The sequence below is a fragment of the Schistocerca piceifrons genome, chromosome X, assembly GCF_021461385.2.
Source record: "Schistocerca piceifrons isolate TAMUIC-IGC-003096 chromosome X, iqSchPice1.1, whole genome shotgun sequence".
Taxonomy (NCBI): Eukaryota; Metazoa; Arthropoda; class Insecta; order Orthoptera; family Acrididae; genus Schistocerca; species Schistocerca piceifrons.
Window position 1 is genome coordinate 764547024 of NC_060149.1, and position 20453 is coordinate 764567476.

The 20453-nt window shown below is 40.7% G+C and overlaps 1 protein-coding gene across 7 annotated transcripts in view; it reads right to left on the reverse strand.

Moving 5' to 3' along the window:
• The window catches only part of LOC124722596, a 356119-nt gene that overhangs the window by 5748 nt on the left and 329918 nt on the right, over window positions 1-20453 (reverse strand). For all 7 annotated transcript variants that reach the window (XM_047247733.1, XM_047247734.1, XM_047247735.1 and 4 more), the window contains 3 exons: window positions 8707-9005; window positions 4331-4575; window positions 4028-4245 (listed from right to left, as the gene is read on the reverse strand). In XM_047247733.1, the coding sequence (XP_047103689.1) occupies window positions 4028-4245; window positions 4331-4575; window positions 8707-9005 (762 nt within the window). The remainder of the gene's footprint in view (window positions 1-4027; window positions 4246-4330; window positions 4576-8706; window positions 9006-20453) is intronic.

Sequence of the window (20453 nt, forward strand, 5' to 3'; positions counted from 1 at the left end):
GTAAAAGCAGATCATCTTTCACAGATCCGAGAAGAGCTGCCATCTTGGCTGGTGTGTGGAAGATCACACCCACTTAATGCTTCTTTATTATTCTGCCCATACAGCATTTGGATTGGCAAAAGTGATCACTGTCATAAAGACTGAGGTATAACATCAATTGCAGTGATGCCATGAGATTGAGGGAAGAGATCGTAAGTTTAATAGACAAAGAAGTGTCATGGACAACACAAATGTGGGTAGGTGCATTGAAGAGACAGAGATCGAGATGATGAAGTAGTTCGTGAATCAAAAGTCTGCTACCAAACCAACATAGTACTACCCTCCACCACTCCCTCCACCCGGGCTGGTTCACTCACTGACAGTATCTGTGTTAACCAGCATGTAAACTCATCCAGATGCGCTGGGGTTCTGACAGAGGGCATGGTATCCTCAAAGGACTGGAGATGATCATAACTGAAATGCATTTCATGGAAATTAACACAGATCGCAGAACAGGCGGACATTAGTTGTTGCCTCACAGCCACTGGCAGATGACTGTCGTATTTCCACTGTGTGAGATATTTGTCACGATACTGCATAAACAACCTAGAAAGGGCTCTCCCCACAAGTATCGCGAAGCCAGAGCAATTGCCAGACTGACGGCCACTGCCCAGAGTCCTGATACCACCAGACAGGCACCTGTTCCTCAGCACTTACAGAGAGGTAATATCTCAGGCCTCAATAGTGCATTCCCTGCGTAGTCAGGTTCCTTGCACGGCCTACATGTCTCTAACAATATTAGAAAAGGTGGAGAACAGACCAGGATGTGGGGACTTAATGAAAGTAAGTGATTGAAAATAAATAAGTAAAATGGGAAAAGCCATAATCAATGTCCTGCGACAAGCTAGGTTGTCACTAGGCAAGCTGTCTACAGACAGAGTATGAGAAAAGATATAGTCAGAAAGTAAGACTGCAACACCGGAAAGGAAAAAAATAATGCAGTGACTCGAGACCCCACGCTCGCCACAGGTTTTCTCAGAAAAGAGTTGCAAGGCCACAGGAGAGTGAGGGAGTGGGAGAGGGATTAGGGGGATATCGTTACAGTTCCTTCTTGAAGAAACTACTCATTGTAGTGATATAAGCGTTTGGTGGAAGATTAGGAGGGGGGGATGACAAGCCTCAAACATAACTCTAGGAGACTTCTAGCCTGCCGCCTTAAATCCACAGCTCCTGATTGTGCAAATATTGTTGCTCAACAGCTGGCATTCTCAAATGGTGTTCAATAGGCTCCTAAAACTATGACTCTCGACTTCTTGAAAATGCAGGAGGAGCACATCATATTGAGCATTATTTGCTACACCGATCTACGTCCTACAAATGTGTGAAAGAGGAGTAAAATCGATGACTTGTAGGGTGTGTGCTACCTTTGCAAAACATTAAGCTGCCTCAAGCCAAATATGAAATACGTGTCTTCATCATCATTTTTGGCAGTTCTGGAAACACTTCATTTGTAAATGAACAAGACAAATAATCATTCAGTTTTGAAGTTCCAGCAACAACTGTGTTTGCAGACTAAATTACAGGAATTCATGTCCACCTATTATAAAAAGAACTGTTCTTTTTAACATGAACATCGACAGGAATCGGACACAACACCAACATAAACACTGGTTTGTGAAGTTCAAAAGTCTAACTTGTGAGGGAAGTTACTCAGAAACCTGTACTGTGCTTCTGCGTATACTTCCACAACAGATGAGAATGCAGATGGGGACAAAAACTACTAAAATAACTTTACAGATAGCCAGCTACCAGCATATAATAATGTGAACAGAGTTCTACAAAACCCAACATTATAGAAAATAAGAACTGAATAAAAGTACACACTGATGATAGCACAAAGATGTTGAAACATATTTGGGAATTTGAAAACAGTCGTTTGCATAACAGATGAACCTGAATTCCCAAAATAAAAATAACTCTCTCGTATATGGTGCCACTGCATTGTTAAAAAGTGTTCTGGACGGATGACTGCTCATGTCATAAATGTTCAGGGTTGATTTGCTGGCCAGTGGCTTGCCCTTCAATAGTTATAATCAGGGTTAACCATAAGCAATCTCTGTCATTAACACATTTTTAACTACAACAGTTTGCCTGTCAGAGGAAATTTTACCTAGACCAAGATTCTAACTGTAGATACTTGGCACAGTGAGGCACAAACTCTGTTCAAAGCTCCGTGGTTTGACTATGTCCGAGATCCAGTATCTCAGTTTTTTTGGCACAATAAAGAGCACCAATTTGTCATTTCTTTTGTAGGGTTTGTACACAACTGTCACAAAGGAACCTCTTTACTGAAGCAGCAGGAGTTTTCCCTATCAAATATGGCAGCTACATCTGGTTTTCCCATCAGTGCATTATCGTAAGTAGTATAGGCTGCAGGAACTCCTGTTATAGTTTGCAACACTGACAGCCAACAATACAATCACAAACTTAAACTATTGGAACAAGACACACAACAGACCTCACTAACATCCTTGGCCATCTAGCAGAATGCGATCAGGAACATACAAAAATTTGCACAAAAATCTTGAAAATTCACTGGTGTGCAAAACTTAAGGATGAAAGTAACTTTCACACAATGTGTCACTGCCAAATAACGTAGCTCGATAGAAGGAACTGCTACAGTACAGTACAGAAGGTAACGGAAAGACACACAATGAGATGAACAAAAATGACACTTTGATTCAAAGACAATAATCACACAGAAGTCACCGTGATTTATAATGGTCCTCTGGACATTAGGAAAGATGGAAAATGGTTCTTAATAAGGTATGTGATCATCATGGATGGCAATGCATACTCTGCAATGTACTGGCAAAAGGTTGGTAAAGAATTATTGTGGCAGAGCGATATTCGCTAAATATCCTCTCATTCCAAGAACTACTCCACCTGCACAGTTCAATATAGTCACACACTGACATCCATAAAAACAAAAACAGGGTGAAATGAACCCAGAAAAGGTGCACATAGGGAAAGAGCACAGCGTCACAACAACACTGACTGATAAATGTACCATGTTCAAAGATTTTGAGGTCAGTACGTCCATGCAACAACATGCCTCCCAACACTTTTAACAAAAGTGATAATGTTCGACAAAGCTGGGCGTATCCTCATCTGGTGAAAGATGGGAACACGCAATGCACCCAGGAACACTGTTGAACATTGTCATTTTGATGGTCCATGTGTTGTGCAGTGAGTCATAATGTTGCATGGGTGCAGTGACCTGCCAATCATTGAACACAGCACACCCACCAGTCAACATTGTGACACTGTACTCCTTCCCCAAGTGCATATTTTCAGGGTACATTTGGCCCTGACTTCATTTTTATGGATGACAAAGTGTGATCACATCGAACTGTGACGGTGGGACAGCTCTTGAACGAGAGGATACTTAGTGAAAGGACTGGCCTGCCTATTCCTCTGACTTAAATTCCATCGAATGTATGTGGGATGCATTGGGGAGATGTATTATAGCACATTCAACAGTTGTCATCTGTGGTGGTGGAGGAATGGAATGCTCTACCACAAGAACTCCCTACCAACCAGATGGGAGCACATTGCAGAACATTCATTGCCATTTGTGGCGCTCACACACCCTATTAAGAACCACATCCCATCTTTCCTTATGTCCAGCAGACCATTATAAATCGTGGTGACTTTCAATAAAAGTGTCATTTCTGTTTGTCTGTCTTTCAGTTACCTTTTGTACTATACTGTAGGAGTTCATTCTATGTGTGGTTGATGTTTCATTGACCTACGTTACTTGGCAGTAACACATCATGCAAAAGTTACTTTCACCCTAAAGTTTTGCACACCATTGTAGTTATAGGTGTTAAAAGAATGAGTTCTAATTTTCTTATTAAGAACAATGGCGACTATATTCACAAAAACAACAAATCATGACAGATTAACCAGTAGTGTTTTATCACTCATACATGAATCTGGTCCTCTAGTTACAATAACATTGCTGAAAACTGGACATAAGACTTACCAGCAACCAAAGCCAAAGCCCAATAAACAATGATCTCTCCCATATATGCTCTGATCTGAACAGCAGCACTCCATTTAGGCAGCACATTCACCCTCCAAACTGAGGTGACTGGATATTTTAGAGAGAGCATTTTCCTGTGACTGCTCGACTGTAATAATATTTGTCCAATTGTATAGGAACACAGTACAATATACATTTCTGTCAGTGATGCCTTTAATCTGTGAAACAAGATAATTTTTTTTTTTTTCCTTCTTCAGTAAGTAGAGAGATGTCAACAGCAATTAATATATGTAAGAGACTAACCTATAGTCCAAGATAGCTTTTGTAGTGAATGTCAATATGAATGGAAATGTCATAAATCCCACTGCTATCATGTATCCAACACCTTCTGAGATAGCTAGGAAGGAATACAGATACAGGTCTTCATGAAAAATAAAGTGTAAAGAAAATAATGACTGCAATATTGTAGATATTATAACAGATCTTAATATTTCTTCTTCCACTCCCTGCAAATGTGCTTTTGTGGCAATCAACATGTTCAGTGCAATCTGAAATACAAACAAAAACAGCTAATTAAACAATTTCTGTTACTAATGTAATTACAGCATTACATTAATTATTTATTCACAGATGATGAAGGCATTAAGCCTACAGCTAACACTACAAGGCATGCACACATAGCCTACAGGTAATTATGTAAATGTCAGAAGTGATATGTCAAGATAATCAAAACAACAACAACAGCAGATACCACTAGCCATCGACTTCTGGCAAATTCCTCCCACTCTACGAACAGCCTCTCCATGAGGAGAACATGTTCAAAATGTGTAGTGTTAAGTTAAACACAAAATAAATACAAATGTGAGCAACGGCTGTAGAACACAAATAGTAATTGTTACAATATACATGCCCAATCAAGGCTGGACAAGAATGTATAGATTCTCTTGCCACTACAGAAACTACTAGACATCAAATCGTTCAAATGGCTCTGAGCACTATGGGACTTAACTTTTGAGGTCATCATCAGTCCCCTAGAACTTAGAACTACTTAAACCTAACCAACCTAAGAACATCACACACATCCATGACCGAGGCAGGATTCGAACCTGTGACCACAGCTGTCACGCGGTTCCAGACTGTAGCGCCTAGAACCACTCAGCCACTCTGGCTGGCAAACTACTAGACATCACTGTAATTGATGTTGTGACACGTGATATGGTGGCATGTGAAATTAAAGTAAAAAAAAGCTGCTTGGAGACTGTTTAGCATCAAGGTGTGGAATCCGGGTTACTATGCTAAAGGATTTTTCTACTAATTATCACATCACAGTCCACATTGACATCCTAAAACCCTAACTACTTTGAGAATTTTGTTTGCTCTTTTCTACGTATGAATCATATAGAGAAGTGTCTCTACACTAATCAATTTTCTTTATTTCTAAAACTAGCTGAGAAACCTAGCTGCATTGCTTGGGTATTCATTTTGCCAATTTTCTATTAGAAATGAATACAAAAAATGAGCTGTGTTTGAAGTACAGTATTTTTAAAAAATTTATTACTATGTATTCATGAAAACGCTTTGTAAATTATGAAACAGTCATGTAAAGAAGTATGCACGATGTACAAATGTGTAGGAACAGTATCCAGATTAAGGAACATGATCCCCAACAGTTTCTGTACACTGGTCACTGCTGCTTCACATGTCTACAAAGTGATTTTGTAACAGTCTCTATGACAACGCCTCTTCATAGCTTTCTAGATGGCTACAATTTTTGCCTGCAGCCATCTACGCTTCACGATTGAAAGATGTCAAAAGCGGTGCCAGTTGTCAGGGATTTCCTCAAGTTGACTCAACTGTAGGAGTGTCTTAGCACTAAAGAATAAATGCATTAAAACTTCATGAACGATGCAGCTGTTTTTCACCCACCTCACTGATCGCCACGTTGTATCACCTGAACTATGGGTCTTACATTCACTGCAATTGTTGCCTGACAGTAAAAGACATGTGTACCAAGTTCAGTTGGATTGGTCCACTGGTTCAGGAGGAGATGGGGAAAACACAAATGGACCCCCCTCCCCCCCCCCCCCCCACACACACACACACACATTTTTATAATATGTAGAGATTGGAAAATGTGGAGTTGTAGACCAAATGCAAAAAAATATCAGGAAGTCCACCGCTGACAAAAGGCAATGAAGCAAACCACTACTAACTGAACAATTGTGAGGATAAACTGACTGTGATATGACAATGCAAGAAAAATGTGTGTAATACAGAGCAGATAGCACTCCTATCTCAAAAGATAAAGTAGTTTTAAATATAGCACTTAAAATAATGAAATAAAACATTACATAAGAGATGAGCAATCTGTGGTACAATTGTGGCAATATGAAGATTTGATTGCCAGAAAAAAGAATAAAATACTTTGCTGGTTTGGCTCATAAATAAAGAAATATCTTGATGATTATTTATTGAAGATGATAAAACTGCTATGGCAATACGATTACATTACACTAAAACTGATTGTAGAAGATAAATCTCTAAGGTAACACAACTGTACATAAACTCGGGGTTGTTGAATTTAGTATGACATCAAGCTTCCCGGTGATGCTTCTAAACACTTTGAAATTGCACAAAACAGCACCTGGATACTGAGGAACCTCCTTACTCAGAGTTTGTACTCTACTCCGTGAAGTTCCACCAGTCTTAGAAAAGCACAAAAGGTCACCAACCAACCACATTCCATACATGTTCAGGGGTGACATGTCACGCAAATGTGCAAACCAGAGAAGCAGTGGAACACATCTTTCTTCAAGTATGGCTTCCACATTTCTCATTATAAGAATCCGAGCCTTGTCCTGTTGAAATACAGGCCCCTGAGTTGTCTGCTGGAGGTGTAAGTCTTCTACTTCAAAAACGTAGTTGATTTACTAGTTATTGTTTAGATTGCACTTGAGATGTACGAAATGAGAACTCAAGTTGCATCCAGTGATGTCCCACATCATTTGCAGGATTGCAATCACTGCGGCAGCATTTCATTCATATGTGGCCATCACACTCGGATATGTTAAATCAAGACTCCTCAACCATTCTGGTGACAATGCCTATGTGGACAACACATGTTACCAATGCAGTTTGCAGTAAGACAATGTTCAACCATCAAACACATCTGCACCAGCTGCATTGTTTCAGAATTGAACTAATACTATACTGCCATTATGGTCATGCAAACAAAATGGTGGTCATCTTAAGTTGTGGTCACTTGGTGTGATCAACACATTCATTCAACAAATGTATAACTATCATAACATACCATGTTCAAACTAAAATGACACCATACGACAAATCCCCGTCCACAAGATTCATAATTATGGTCAGTTCGAAATCACTTGTCTGTACAACTGTGTGTGCCCTCTGATGTTTGTTTTAAGGTATCCACTTTGCATGAGAGCCCTTTACTGATGCAGCTTGTGAAGTTAAGTATGACAATTCTCTTTTTGGCAACAGTGTAATAGCTCAGTTTCATTAATGAGAAGCAAAGCAGCTGGTATCCCTGAAATTTGGAAGGACGTGATCTACACAAAGTGGAAATGATGTAGCACAGGTACTTTCTGTCAGTGACTGCTACTGTGCATGTGTCCTCAGGAACCCACAGATAAGCTGTGGATGTTCCAGCTGGCTTTGGATAGCAGCTTAATGAATCCTAGAAGTTCTAACACCATAACAGGAAGATGGTATAATACGCTTACCATACCACATGAATTTTCACCACAGCAAAAATTCCAGTCAGGTAATACTGAAGCATTCTACAACAGGGAAATATGTATGGAGAGAGACATGAAAGACTTTGAATAAGTTCCAGAAATGAGATGGTATTCATAAGTGTGACATAAACTTTATTATATTTTGCTGAAGTGCCATGTAATGCAACAGCTTTAAAGTAAATAAAGATATTTTGTGGTTCTTATTTCAATCCATAGGTTTCCTTTACTGTTAACAGTATATTTTCTAGTGCCTGTAAGTGTTTTTGTGCGTATTATTGTGCTCTAATTTGTCCAGACACTATTCAACCAACATATGGGCAAACAGGCATCTGCAGCCAGCGTAGGCAAATAGCTCACACAGGTTCAGCCATGCAGCTGGGCTATAGTCTACAGAATCATAGGCCATGCCCAGGCACCCATAATATAATGTTAATATTTATTTTATCATATTTGTTGAACATGACATTTATTTTTATTCAACAGATACAAAATATTTGGAGTCAGATTCCATATTTAGACAGGACACACAACACTCTTCAGAGTAGGAACATTAAGCTGGGACCTTTCTGAAGATCCTGATCCCACACCTCCCTCAAACGACAATAAAAGTTGACACAAACATAGATATGATGTTAATCCCATTTTGAAGTACTGTGCAAATTTCTTTACATGTACATCATGGTACCAGAACAAATGTTGAAGATAATTTATTCAATTAACAAGATCAAAACATGTACCTACAATCAAGATATACCTTGTCACTGGGGATAAACCGCATTGGCCAGAGGTGGGTCACCTTGGCATGAAGTTGATGCTTTTCTGTTTGCCTTTTAATTTCTTTACGTCACATACACAGAAATGATCTCATAATGAAGTTATAGTATCACATTTGCTGCAAAAACAATATTTACTTACCACAATAATTATGGAAAATCGATGAAGGATGAGCTTTACATTGAATTTTCCAATACGAGGAGTAACTTCTCGTCCCATCCAGAAGTCATACCACATAAAGCCTTTTGATCCATATGGATTAAGATAGGAGATAGGCAATTTACCACCTCTTCTGTACAGAATTAGAGAAAATACAATTCCCACAAGCATTGCTGAAACTGCAGCCTCACTATACACACTGACTACAATGTCAGCAACTTCCCTTTTGAAGTAGCACACCGATGAAGTTAGAACCAGTGCAAACAGGGCCGCGAAAATCCCTGTGGAACAAAATATAGAAAGAGATAACTTTATGTTCCTTGAGAACATTAATTAAATTTACACCAAGAAATTTACAATTGCAATATATATACGGTAGTCATTACAACAGGCTTCATATTACAAACCAGGGAGAAAATCACAACCAGAATTAAGAAAAATTCCTCAATGACTGATCAAGAACAAGTACTCACTGTTAAATACACCACCCCAACAGTCCCCTCCCCGACACAACTACCCCACTATCCCCTTGCTATGGCCACCAACTGGGATGGGTGCAGAGATGTGTCTGGGATTGGGCAGGTGGCAAGTAAGAGCAGGTAGGGAAAGAGGAGGGGCACGTGGTGAAGCATAGCGGAGAGGGAAGGGGAGAGGAGGGAGCACGTGGCGAGGCATAACGGAGAGGGAAGGGGAGGGGGTAGGTGGCGAGGAGAGGGGTAGGTGATGAGGCGCGGCTGTGAGGGGTGGGTGGCGAGGCGCAACTGTTAAAAAAAAAACATAACCTACACCTCCCGGATAATCATATATACATATGTGTGTGTGTGTGTGTGTGTGTGTGTGTGTGTGTGTGTGTGTGTGTGTGTGTGTTTGGGAAACTGAATGTAAATTTTTAAGGTCATGGTTTTAGTAAGTTTTCATTCCTTTGGTCAGTAGTCTTGTACAACATTCTGTGATACCAAGCAACTGTAAATCAGTAACTGGCTGTCAGAAAATACGATCAGGTGTCTTGCTAAATTGTTTGTTATACAAATTCTTCTTGTTGTAGCTATTGCTTTGAAGCACCGATACTGTATTAAATTTTTTCATCGTTCTTCTGTCACTTAAGCTTGTACTAATAAAAATTTGTGTGTCCCCATAATTACATGGTATCTCATTATAGGAACAGAAACTTAGCGATAAGCGATTAATTCTCAAGGAACTGCAACAACTGCTTCGCTTCTGTGAAGTTGGTTTTTGAAAGTATTTGCTTCCATAAATGTGATAGTTAAGTGCAAAGCTTATTTGTTGTCTTTGAACATAAATTTTCATTACGATGTACAACATTTTGGGTTTCCTGTGTTTTTAACAGTACAATTTGGATCAGTGTAACGGTGTTGTAAGCTCACAAGTAATAATTTTTTCTGGATTGATTTAATTGCTCTTTCAACCATACATTGTTCAATAAATATTCTGATCACAAACAATGTTCAATCCTTACTTGGGCCTGACCCCCCCCCACATGACTAGACTCTCTCTGTCTCCTGCCGAGGCTGGTACACTGTGAACGCCACATAGTACAAGGGCCAGATTGTTGCAGTAGTGGCATGGTTTACTTCATGTCTGAACCCAGCACTGCACCACTTCTGTGGTCTATGCAGTCAAAAATGATGTCCTGTCACAACAGTGCGGGACAAGCTGCTGTAAGTACCATCCACTCCAGCTCTGAGAAGTACTCCATGCCAGTCATTGACCTGATGTGGGTCATCCAGCCCAACTACAACAAGACACTGCCTCCACTAGCTGCAAGTCTATGAGGTACACCTGGTCCTGATGCTGCCAGGAGCTGCAATGGTACTTTCTATCAGAAGCCATCTGCTGGCTGACTTGAACCAACTCAAAGGCATGCACCAGAGGGCAGATGGTTCACAGCCTATGCTTAGGTACCACCTGCACCTGACTTACTGCCGAGTTGCTGCCTGCCCTGCATGTAGACATTCTAATACTGAATGCTTCCATCCTCAGGCTGCTGCATCCTATGTCGGAGGTCCTTGGTTCGCAAACACGATTGGGTGCCTTCTACATTGGGCCCACCACACACTGCTTGCTGGTCACACATTTGCATCAAACGGTGTGACTGGCTTATTTCACAGTTTGTTGCCATGATGTGCCTGTTGCCTGTCTGGACTGACACCGCTCTACGTGACCAGCAAGGAACTGACTTGGCTTCTACACAATGGTGTGTCTCTCTGGCCTGCCAACTCTGTACCCTGGCTGCCACTTGCTGCTGCATGCTGAGCTAAGCAAGCACTGACAGCCAATCCACTTGGCTCTATGTTTGTAGTGCCCTGGCAGCCATACTGCAACACCTCTGCAACCTGTAACAACATCAATAAATACTAGAGCCATCTTGACTCCTCTACAACTGGCATCAGAAGCAACCAGCAGATTCAAGCAACATAATGGGTGGTTTAGTTGCTTACATGTTCCATAGATCATTTCAGTGATATCTTCTGCTGAAATTATTTGGAATTAATCATTTTACAGGACAAATATACATGATTAATGTTAACATTAATGAACATATTATATTTTAGTCCTATTCAGGTAACTATACTTAAAAGCTTTTAATAGACATTAGTCCATGGAATAGGAACAGTTCTCCACGAGAAATTATTTTAAGTTAGGTTTAAAACTTGCTTTGCTACTTGTCAGACATTTTATGTTATCGGGCAAATGACCAAACTTTCTATTGCTCATCTTGAACTTGTGAGCCACTGACAGCTTTAACAATGGCCAATAAAAGTCGTATTTTCATCTAGCAATATAGGTGTGGACATCACTATTCTTCTCAAATTGTGAAAAATTATGAGAGACGAATTTCATTAGTGAATATATGTACTGTGATGGTGCAGCTAAAATGACTGACTCCTTGATGAGGTACCTATACAACTGCAGATGAACACCATATATTTTTGTGCACTCAATACTTTCTTTGTAAGTGACGAGTTACACCAGACAATTGTTCTGTAAGACTTGATTAAGGGGAAAAATGCAGACTATGTCAAGAGGCTGATTCGTTTGTTTCCGAGACTAGTAATTACACAAAGAGCAAAAGTAGCCGAACTTAACTGTTTGAGCATCTGTCAGTAATATCCTTCTTCCAGTTTAAGTTTGCTGTACACTATGGAATATGTAGTAGACCCTTTCCCAATATGACAAACAAAATTTCAGATAATTCGTCCTACAAACTAAAATTTGACCCCCCACATTACATGTTCCACATCTCATTCTTTACCTAAACCAAATAAATACATACACATGTAGTGCACTGTGTTTCACATACTTTTTCTCAATAGCTTGTTGTATTGTAATTTCACAACAATGGCACAATCGCTTGATTGCTGCTCATGTCATTACCACAGTGTAAGACACAAGGGAAGGGGAAGACAGGGTTGGTTGGTAGACCACAAAGAGAGTGAAATGTACAACAATGCAGAGATCTGTCTGTCTCTGATTATTATGAACAGTGAAATCCAAACCCCCCCCCCCCCCCCTCTCCTATCTCACACAATATGGTGCAGAAATAGAAACGAGCTCTTAATGCTACCAACAAGCTCTTAATTCTCTGATGTTAACACCAAAGCATCAAATTCTACATGTAATCAATAGTGAAGTGAAGACTAAAACACATGTCGCAGACACTTTCAAATCTCAAAGTCTATTTCAAGCCAGAAAATAGAGGAGAGTTTGGCAAGCTATTCATTTTGCAGCAATAGCAAGTGCATGAGGACAGCCAAACATGAACGATTCACTGTTTGAATTATTCCAACACATGTACTCACAGCAAATTCTGTCATCTGGCCCCATGCTTCAAGAAAATGCTCGTGAAATCGCCCACAAAAAAGGGTTTGTGTGCTCTGAGGGCTGGCTATGGCATTTTCAGAAGAGGCATAAAATGTATATTGTAAATGTTTGTGGGAAAACACATTGATGAAACAAGGAAGATGCCAATGAGAGGGTGCGGGAATTTTAATCCAAGCTCTGTCATTTGTATCTGTATTTATTTAATATGGATGAAGCCGGCACAAACACAATGTATCAAGGGCAAAAAATTGTCAAGAGGCAAACACAGCAAAGAGAGACTGGTGGTGGTCTTGTTTTGTAATTGAGATGGTTCTCATAAGCTCAAACCATTAATGATTGAAAAATACAAAAATCCACATTTTTTTTAAAAAATGTGTCAATCTGTTCAATCTGGTATGCCACTATGAGAACAACAATGAAGCTTGGATGACCAGACTCCCTCCCATAGCTGGCTCTTAAAAGTTCAACAACAAATGGCTGTGAGGTAGAGAAGTATTTTGGCAACTTTGGACCACTGCCTGGCACATCAGTTCGATGACCTGGAACTTCTGAATTTAGAAGTTGTATTCATACCACCTAACACTACAAGCTGTCTACAGTCACTGGAGAAATAATCACCTCTATGAAGCATAATTACAGACACCTTCTTGTTAAGGCTGCCATTAATTCAATCAGACTACAAGAAAACCTTTCCACATTGGAATGTACTGCAACCTGTCCTCAAAATCTCTGCTGCTTGGGATGAAGTTACAACAAACACCATAACTAATATTTTAAGAAGGCCTGGACAGTGACTGATAATACAGCACAGACTGAAGAGGAAAATGATGCTGGCAGACAACGAAAACTCTACTGTTGAAGAACGAGTCATCAATTCTGCTGATGATGCAGAAGAGAAAAATACTGCTTTACTGTCATCTTCTGAGGAGGAAAATGAAGTGTCACCCTGCACTTAAGCTGCAGCTGCAATTGCAGTTCTCGAGAGAGTTGCTGCTGCTTCTGATGTCTCTATGGCATTTCAGGCAGCTCGGGATGTAGCACCTTCTGAGAGTGCCATAATGTTATTTAGGAGAGGATATATTATCAATTGTAGAAAAGCTGTTGACAGCTACAAAGCCGGGATCTAGGACAGATGAACAGCTGCTGCAAATGACCAAGTCATGTTTGGCAGGAGACATGAAAAGTTATGTAATGCAGCATGAGGACCTACGAAATGCTCAATTGTTCAATGGACTAATATGGCAAGGTGTGGTGCAGCAATGGAAGAGACAGAATAGCTGTAGATACTATCGCGAACAGTTAAATGGAATGTCGCAGAATCAAAGTGAATAGGTAAGAATTTTGCAGCTATGATACAGAAAATAAACATTAAAACTTATGAATTAACACAGAGTGCAAAACAAATAAGATTGTTCTTCCGGATGTGGAACAGAGAGCATTAGACGCATTTCTATGGTAACTACCACCTAATGTACTGCCTCTTCTACTGATGTTAAGTGCTATCAATGTAGATGTTTAGGCCATATACAAAAAACTGTTGTCAGTCTCACTGTAATAGGTATGGAAGAGTAAGACACCAAGAGTGAGAGTATACACTGGTGGCCATTAAAATTGCTACACCATGAAGATGACGTGCTACAGATGTGAAATTTAACCCTCATGAAGAAGATGCTGTGATATGCAAATGATTAGCTGTTCAGAGCATTCACACAATGTTGGCGCCAGTGGCGAAAACTACAACGTGCTGACATGAGGAAAGTTTCCAAACGATTTCTCACACACAAACAGCAGTTGACTGGCGTTGCCAGGTGAAACGTTGTTGTGATGCTTCATGTAAGGAGGAGAAATGCGTACCATCATGTTTCCAACTTTGATAAAAGTCGGATTGTAGCCTTTCGCGATTGCGATATATCGTATCGCGACATTGCTGCTCGCGTTGGTCGAGATCCAATGACTGTTAGCAGAATATGGAATCGGTGGGTTCAGGAGGGTAATACAGAACGCGGTGCTGGATCCAAACGAGCTCGTATCACTAGCAGTCGAGATGACAGGCATCTTATCCGCATGGCTGTAACGGATCGTGCAGCCACGTCTCAATCCCTGAGTCAACAGATGGGGACGTTTGCAAGACAATAACCATCTGCACGAACAGTTCAACGACGTTTGCAGCAGCATGGACTATCAGCTCGGAGACAAAGGCTGCGGTTACCCTTGACGCTGCATCACAGACAGGAGCACCTGCGATGGTGTACTCAACGACAAACCTGGGTCCACGAATGGCAAAACATCATTTTTTCAGATGAATACAGGTTCTGTTTACAGCATCATGATGGTCGCATCAGTGTTTGGCGACGTTGCAGTGAACGTACATTGGAAGTGTGTATTCATCATCGCCATACTGGCGTATCACCCGGCGTGATGGTATGGGGTGCCATTGGATACACGTCTCTGTCACCTCTTGTTCGCACTGACGGCACTTTGAACAGTGGACATTACATTTCAGATGTGTTACGACCCATGGCTCTACCCTTCATTTGATCCCTGCGAAACCCTACATTTCAGCAGGATAATGCACGACCGCATGTTGCAGGTCCTCTATGGGCCTTTCTGGATACAGAAAATGTTCGACTGCTGCCCTGGACAGCACATTCTCCAGATCTCTCACCAACAGAAAACGTCTGGTCAATGGTGGTCGAGCAACTGGCTCGTCACAATACGCCAGATACTACTCTTGATGAACTGTGGTATCGTGTTGAAGCTGCATGGGCAGCTGTACCTGTGCACGCCACCCAAGCCTGTTTAACTCAATGCCCAGGCGTATCAAGGCCATTATTACGGCCAGAGGTGGTTGTTCTGGGTACTGATTTCTCAGGCTCTATGCACTCAAATTGCGTGAAAATGTAATCACATGTCAGTTCTAGTATAATATATTTGTCCAATGAGTACCCGTTTATCATCTGCATTTCTTCTTAGTGTAGCAATTTTAATGGCCAGTAGTGTAGAAGTAAAGGGCATAAAAGTAAAGGGTGGAATATGAGTATTCAGCTCAGAGTCTGCCGAGCAGTACTCCCAGTGAATTTTAATGCTGCATAATCTATGTCAAGCAGAATGTTGCTTGACCAGCATGGTAAATGGTTGTTGTTTGTTGTTGTTGTGGTCTTCAGTCCAGAGACTGGTTTGATGCAGCTCTCCATGCTACTCTATCCTGTGCAAGCTTCTTCATCTCCCAGTACTTACTGCAACCTACATCCTTCTGAATCTGCTTAGTGTATTCATCTCTTGGTCTCCGTCTATGATTTTTACCCTCCACGCTGCCCTCCAATGCTAAATTTGTGATCCCTTGATGCCTCAGAACTTGTCCTACCAACCAGTCCCTTCTTCTTGTCAAGTTGTGCCACAAACTCCTCTTCTCCCCAATTCTATTCAATACCTCCTCATTAGTTGTGTGATCTACCCATATAATCTTCAGCATTCTTCTGTAGCACCACATTTCAAAAGCTTCTATTCTCTTCTTGTCCAAACTATTTATCGTCCATGTTTCACTTCCATACATGGCTACACTCCATACGAATACTTTCAGAAATAACTTCCTGACACTTAAATCAATACTGGATGTTAACAAATTTCTCTTCTCCAGAAACGCTTTCCTTGCCATTGCCAGCCTACATTTTATATCCTCTCTACTTCGACCATCATTAGTTATTTTGCTCCCCAAATAGCAAAACTCCTTTACTACTTTAAGTGTCTCATTTCCTAATCTAATTCCCTCAGCATCACCCGACTTAATTAGACTACATTCCATTATCCTCGTTTTGCTTTTGTTGATGTTCATCTTATATCCTCCTTTCAAGACACTGTCCATTCCGTTCAACTGCTCTTCCAAGTCCTTTGCTGTCTCTGACAGAATTACAATGTCATCGACGAACCTCAAAGTTTTTATTTCTTCTCCATGGATTTTTATACCTACTCAGAATTTTTATTTTGTTTCCTTTACTGCTTGCTCAATATACAGATTGAATAACATTGGGGAGAGGCTAGAACCCTGTCTCACTCCCTTCCCAACCGCTGCTTCCCTTTCATGCCCTTCGACTCTTATAACTGCCATCTGGTTTCTGTACAAATTGTAAATAGCCTTTCGTTCCCTGTATTTTACCCGTGCCGCCTTTAGAATTTGAAATAGAGTATTCCAGTCAACATTGTCAAATGGTAGGGAGCATATATTTTTGTTACACTCAGGAGCTCACATGTCTGAGACAACTCTGGACCTCACGGGAAACATGCAGTTAAATCTTCTATGCTATAGATGTATGGGGAGTCAATGGTAACAAAGTGTAGTTGCTAGGTTCACCAGTGTTTAAATTTTCAGGTGGAATCAAAGCAATTCCAGGAAACTATGGAAGTTTTTACCATACAGGTGAAAGGTACTGCGTGATCCTAGGGCCATGTTTCCTGTATAAGCATCATACTAAAACTGACCTTGGACAACATATTGTATAACTCATGGAAACATTGTTCAATCTTTGAAAACTTCTGTCGATGACATACTGCCACAAGGGTTGCCACTCGTGACCCATGAATCAGTTAAAACGTGTGCACGACCACTGAACACCAATCTGTATGATAAAGTACAGCAAGGCATAGGGAAACTACAATGAGCAAATGTAGAAACAGAACTATCTGTAAACATATTTTGTGTGGTGGAACCATTGGAGGAAAATTATGAGCTACATGAAGCACACTGTTTTGTGTACAGAAGCACTGCATGCATACAGGAGATGGGTGGCGAACGAGAAGTGCCCAGTGATTTCAATAATTTTGATACTGATGGCATCATCAGTTTGTCTACGGAATTATTGGTTGCCAATTTAGATGTTCTAGACAAAGCTGATCTAGATGGATACGTTCGGACCATATCCATGACCAAGCTGCCAGTATAACTGCATTACATGAAAAGGTGAAGCATTAAGAAAGAATGGAGGGACTTCTTATGGAGAAGTTACTGCTAGAATTAGATGATCTATTTAAAGTTCATGGCCCTTTACCACCAATCCCAATGACGAAGCACAGACTCCAATTTAGGAATCGACCACCTGTGTACTTTAAGCCACACAGGGTGCCCCATCACCTAAAATTGGTAATAGAGAAATTCATTAACAAATAATTATGCAATGGTATCATTGAGGGAAGTACCAGCCTAGAGGGTGCAACTGTGGTGATAGTACTCAACAAACGTTCTTGACGGAATGAAGCAGTATCAGTTCTGCAGCATCTACAGATACCTCAAGAGTCGTACGATTACAGGTGCGTATCCAACCAAATATAACAGAAGCCCTTGATAACTTGGGAAGCTGTACGCATATTTCCACTATGGATCTAATAAGTGGCTACCAACAACTGGGAATAGTACTCAAGGACCAACCAAAAACTCCATTTATTCAGTACCTCATTGGAAAATGTCATTTGGACTAAGAAATGCACAAGTGATGTTTCAACAGTAGTTGGACAGTTTTTGAAGGGACTAAAGCCGACATAGTGTATGGCGTATCTGGATGATATTGTTGTGTTTGCTAGGAATATGAAAAGGGATGTGCATTGGTTGAGGGACATTTTTCAGCAATTGCACTAAGCACAACTAACTCTTATCATATATAAGTGTCATTTTGTGCCAAAGAAGTGAATTACTTGGGCATTTAATAAGCCAAGATGAAATGAGAATAGGTTCAAGACTGGTAAACACTGTATGGAGTTTTCCAACACCTCTTCAGGCAGGCAAGGAATTGCAGTCTTTTAGGGATTATCAAACTATTATAGCAAATTTATCCAAGGGTTTGCAGGAATAGCATGACCTCTCACACACTACAACTGGCAAGGACATTACCAGCCTATCTGTGGGAACGGACCAACTGCAGCATGTAACCTAACATGGCCGCCGGGGCGGCTACCCCCACCACCACGCGCATCCTGCTGGTCCACCACAGCCTCCCAAGGTATAATGAAGGGGAGTGACCGCGCATACAAATATCCCACTCTCTGTGAATCTCGACACTTCGCCAGAAGATGGGCAATATGACACTTCCCGTAACGTCATGAAAAATCAACACTACCATCCGGCTGGCAGCCCGAGAAACCTTCATCAATTGTAGATCATTTTACACATTACATGTGGATGGTTGCTATCCAGAAGCGGCAAGCTGCCACAGTAGAAATGTAGTGACGTGTAATTGGTTACTACAGTTTGGTATTCTGGAAACAAAATCACATATCAGGGCACCAAATTTATGTTAGCATTGCTGAAGAAGTTATACCATTTGTTGCTTATTCACAAACTGAGATGATCTCTTTAAACTCACAGGTTAACAGAAGAACTGAATGTGTACATCAAATGAGAGGGAAAATTCTAAGCCACTATGCAAATAGCTATAGCAATGATTGGGATTCTTCGTTGGTGTATGCAGCAGCGGCATACAATTCTAAAATCCCTGAAAGTTTGTGGATGGGCTACATGAAGCACATGAAGAGATACCAGTTATGCTAGAGTTTATTAATCCTCCAGACAGGAAAAACCTATCACTATGTTATCACCCTGTGATAGTCCAAGCTGGGTGTACTATACAATTCGCCCATACCAGGTCAGATGGGAGACTGTAAAAATTTGTTCAAGTCAGCAACTGTGATAGGCAACCTGCACAACAGCACTACAGCATACAGTTCCGTGTTGTGCTATGCAATCGAGCTGCGATTGACAAAGATGCACAGGGGTGCCTCTCACAGAGAGCAACCAAGAGTGCCCCTGAGAGTGACAACACCAAGAATCACTTGTGTGCTTTTGGCAAAATCAATATGTAGTTTTTTATGGTTTTTTTTTTGCAAGGGGGGGGGGGGGGAACAGGTTTTTTTATCTATGGTAATATACTGTCAAATCACAAACAAGTTTTACAGCTTCACAAACACCAGATCCTTACAATGACAATGGGTCCTCAGAACAAAAGGTATTGAGGAGTAGAAATATGATTTACCAATAGCCTTATTAAAAATTTCAGAGACATTAAACATACAGTAAGTAAAACTTTCAAGGCTACCAGTACTCTCACTATCTCTACAGTGAAAAATAACCACGATAAACCATCCACTATAATGACCAAATTTATCATGCTATTAGAAGAGAAAAATTCAAAAGGCCACCAGCAAAAACACAAGGCCCATGAAGAACAGCATGGGAAGCAAGGCGGGAAAACCATGCTCTAACATTGCTATGCGAGCTTTGGCGTTGCCAGCAAGAGCAAGCCACCATATGCCCATTCTGGCACCACAACCCTATTTCTAAAAAGCAAGTCACTTATACAATCCAACAGCAGTTATTGCGAATTGTTACAAGCAGGGATGACCTAAGGGTACGGAATGGTTGAAGCTGCAAGGTGGCAGCATATTGGTAAACAGTACAATATGTGATAGTTCAAGACCAACTTTCTATCTTCTAGCTATCATAACAGGAATTACAATTTTAAACATAACATGTCCTCTATTACACTGGCCTGAGAAACCAGATATATTACCTCCCCCAAAATTTGAACTTCGTAAACAGTACCTTAGCACCCAACCTCCTTAACCATCTGGATGAGCCAATAGCTGCTTCAGCATGTGCAACAATAACACAGTCATTTACCATCACAAACTCAGGTAATAAGCATTTCAGCCTCAGGTACAGTCTGGATTCTGACTCTCATCTGTGCAGCCTGTATCCATTTATGGTAGAAAACTGCTCACCCTTCCAAACTCCCTGTACACCATGTGACAACTGAGTGGGTCGCCCTTACTAAGAATTAGTCATTGGACAATGTGATTCAGGTTGCAGTAGCATAAATGTGAAAATGTAAAGATGTATTCTA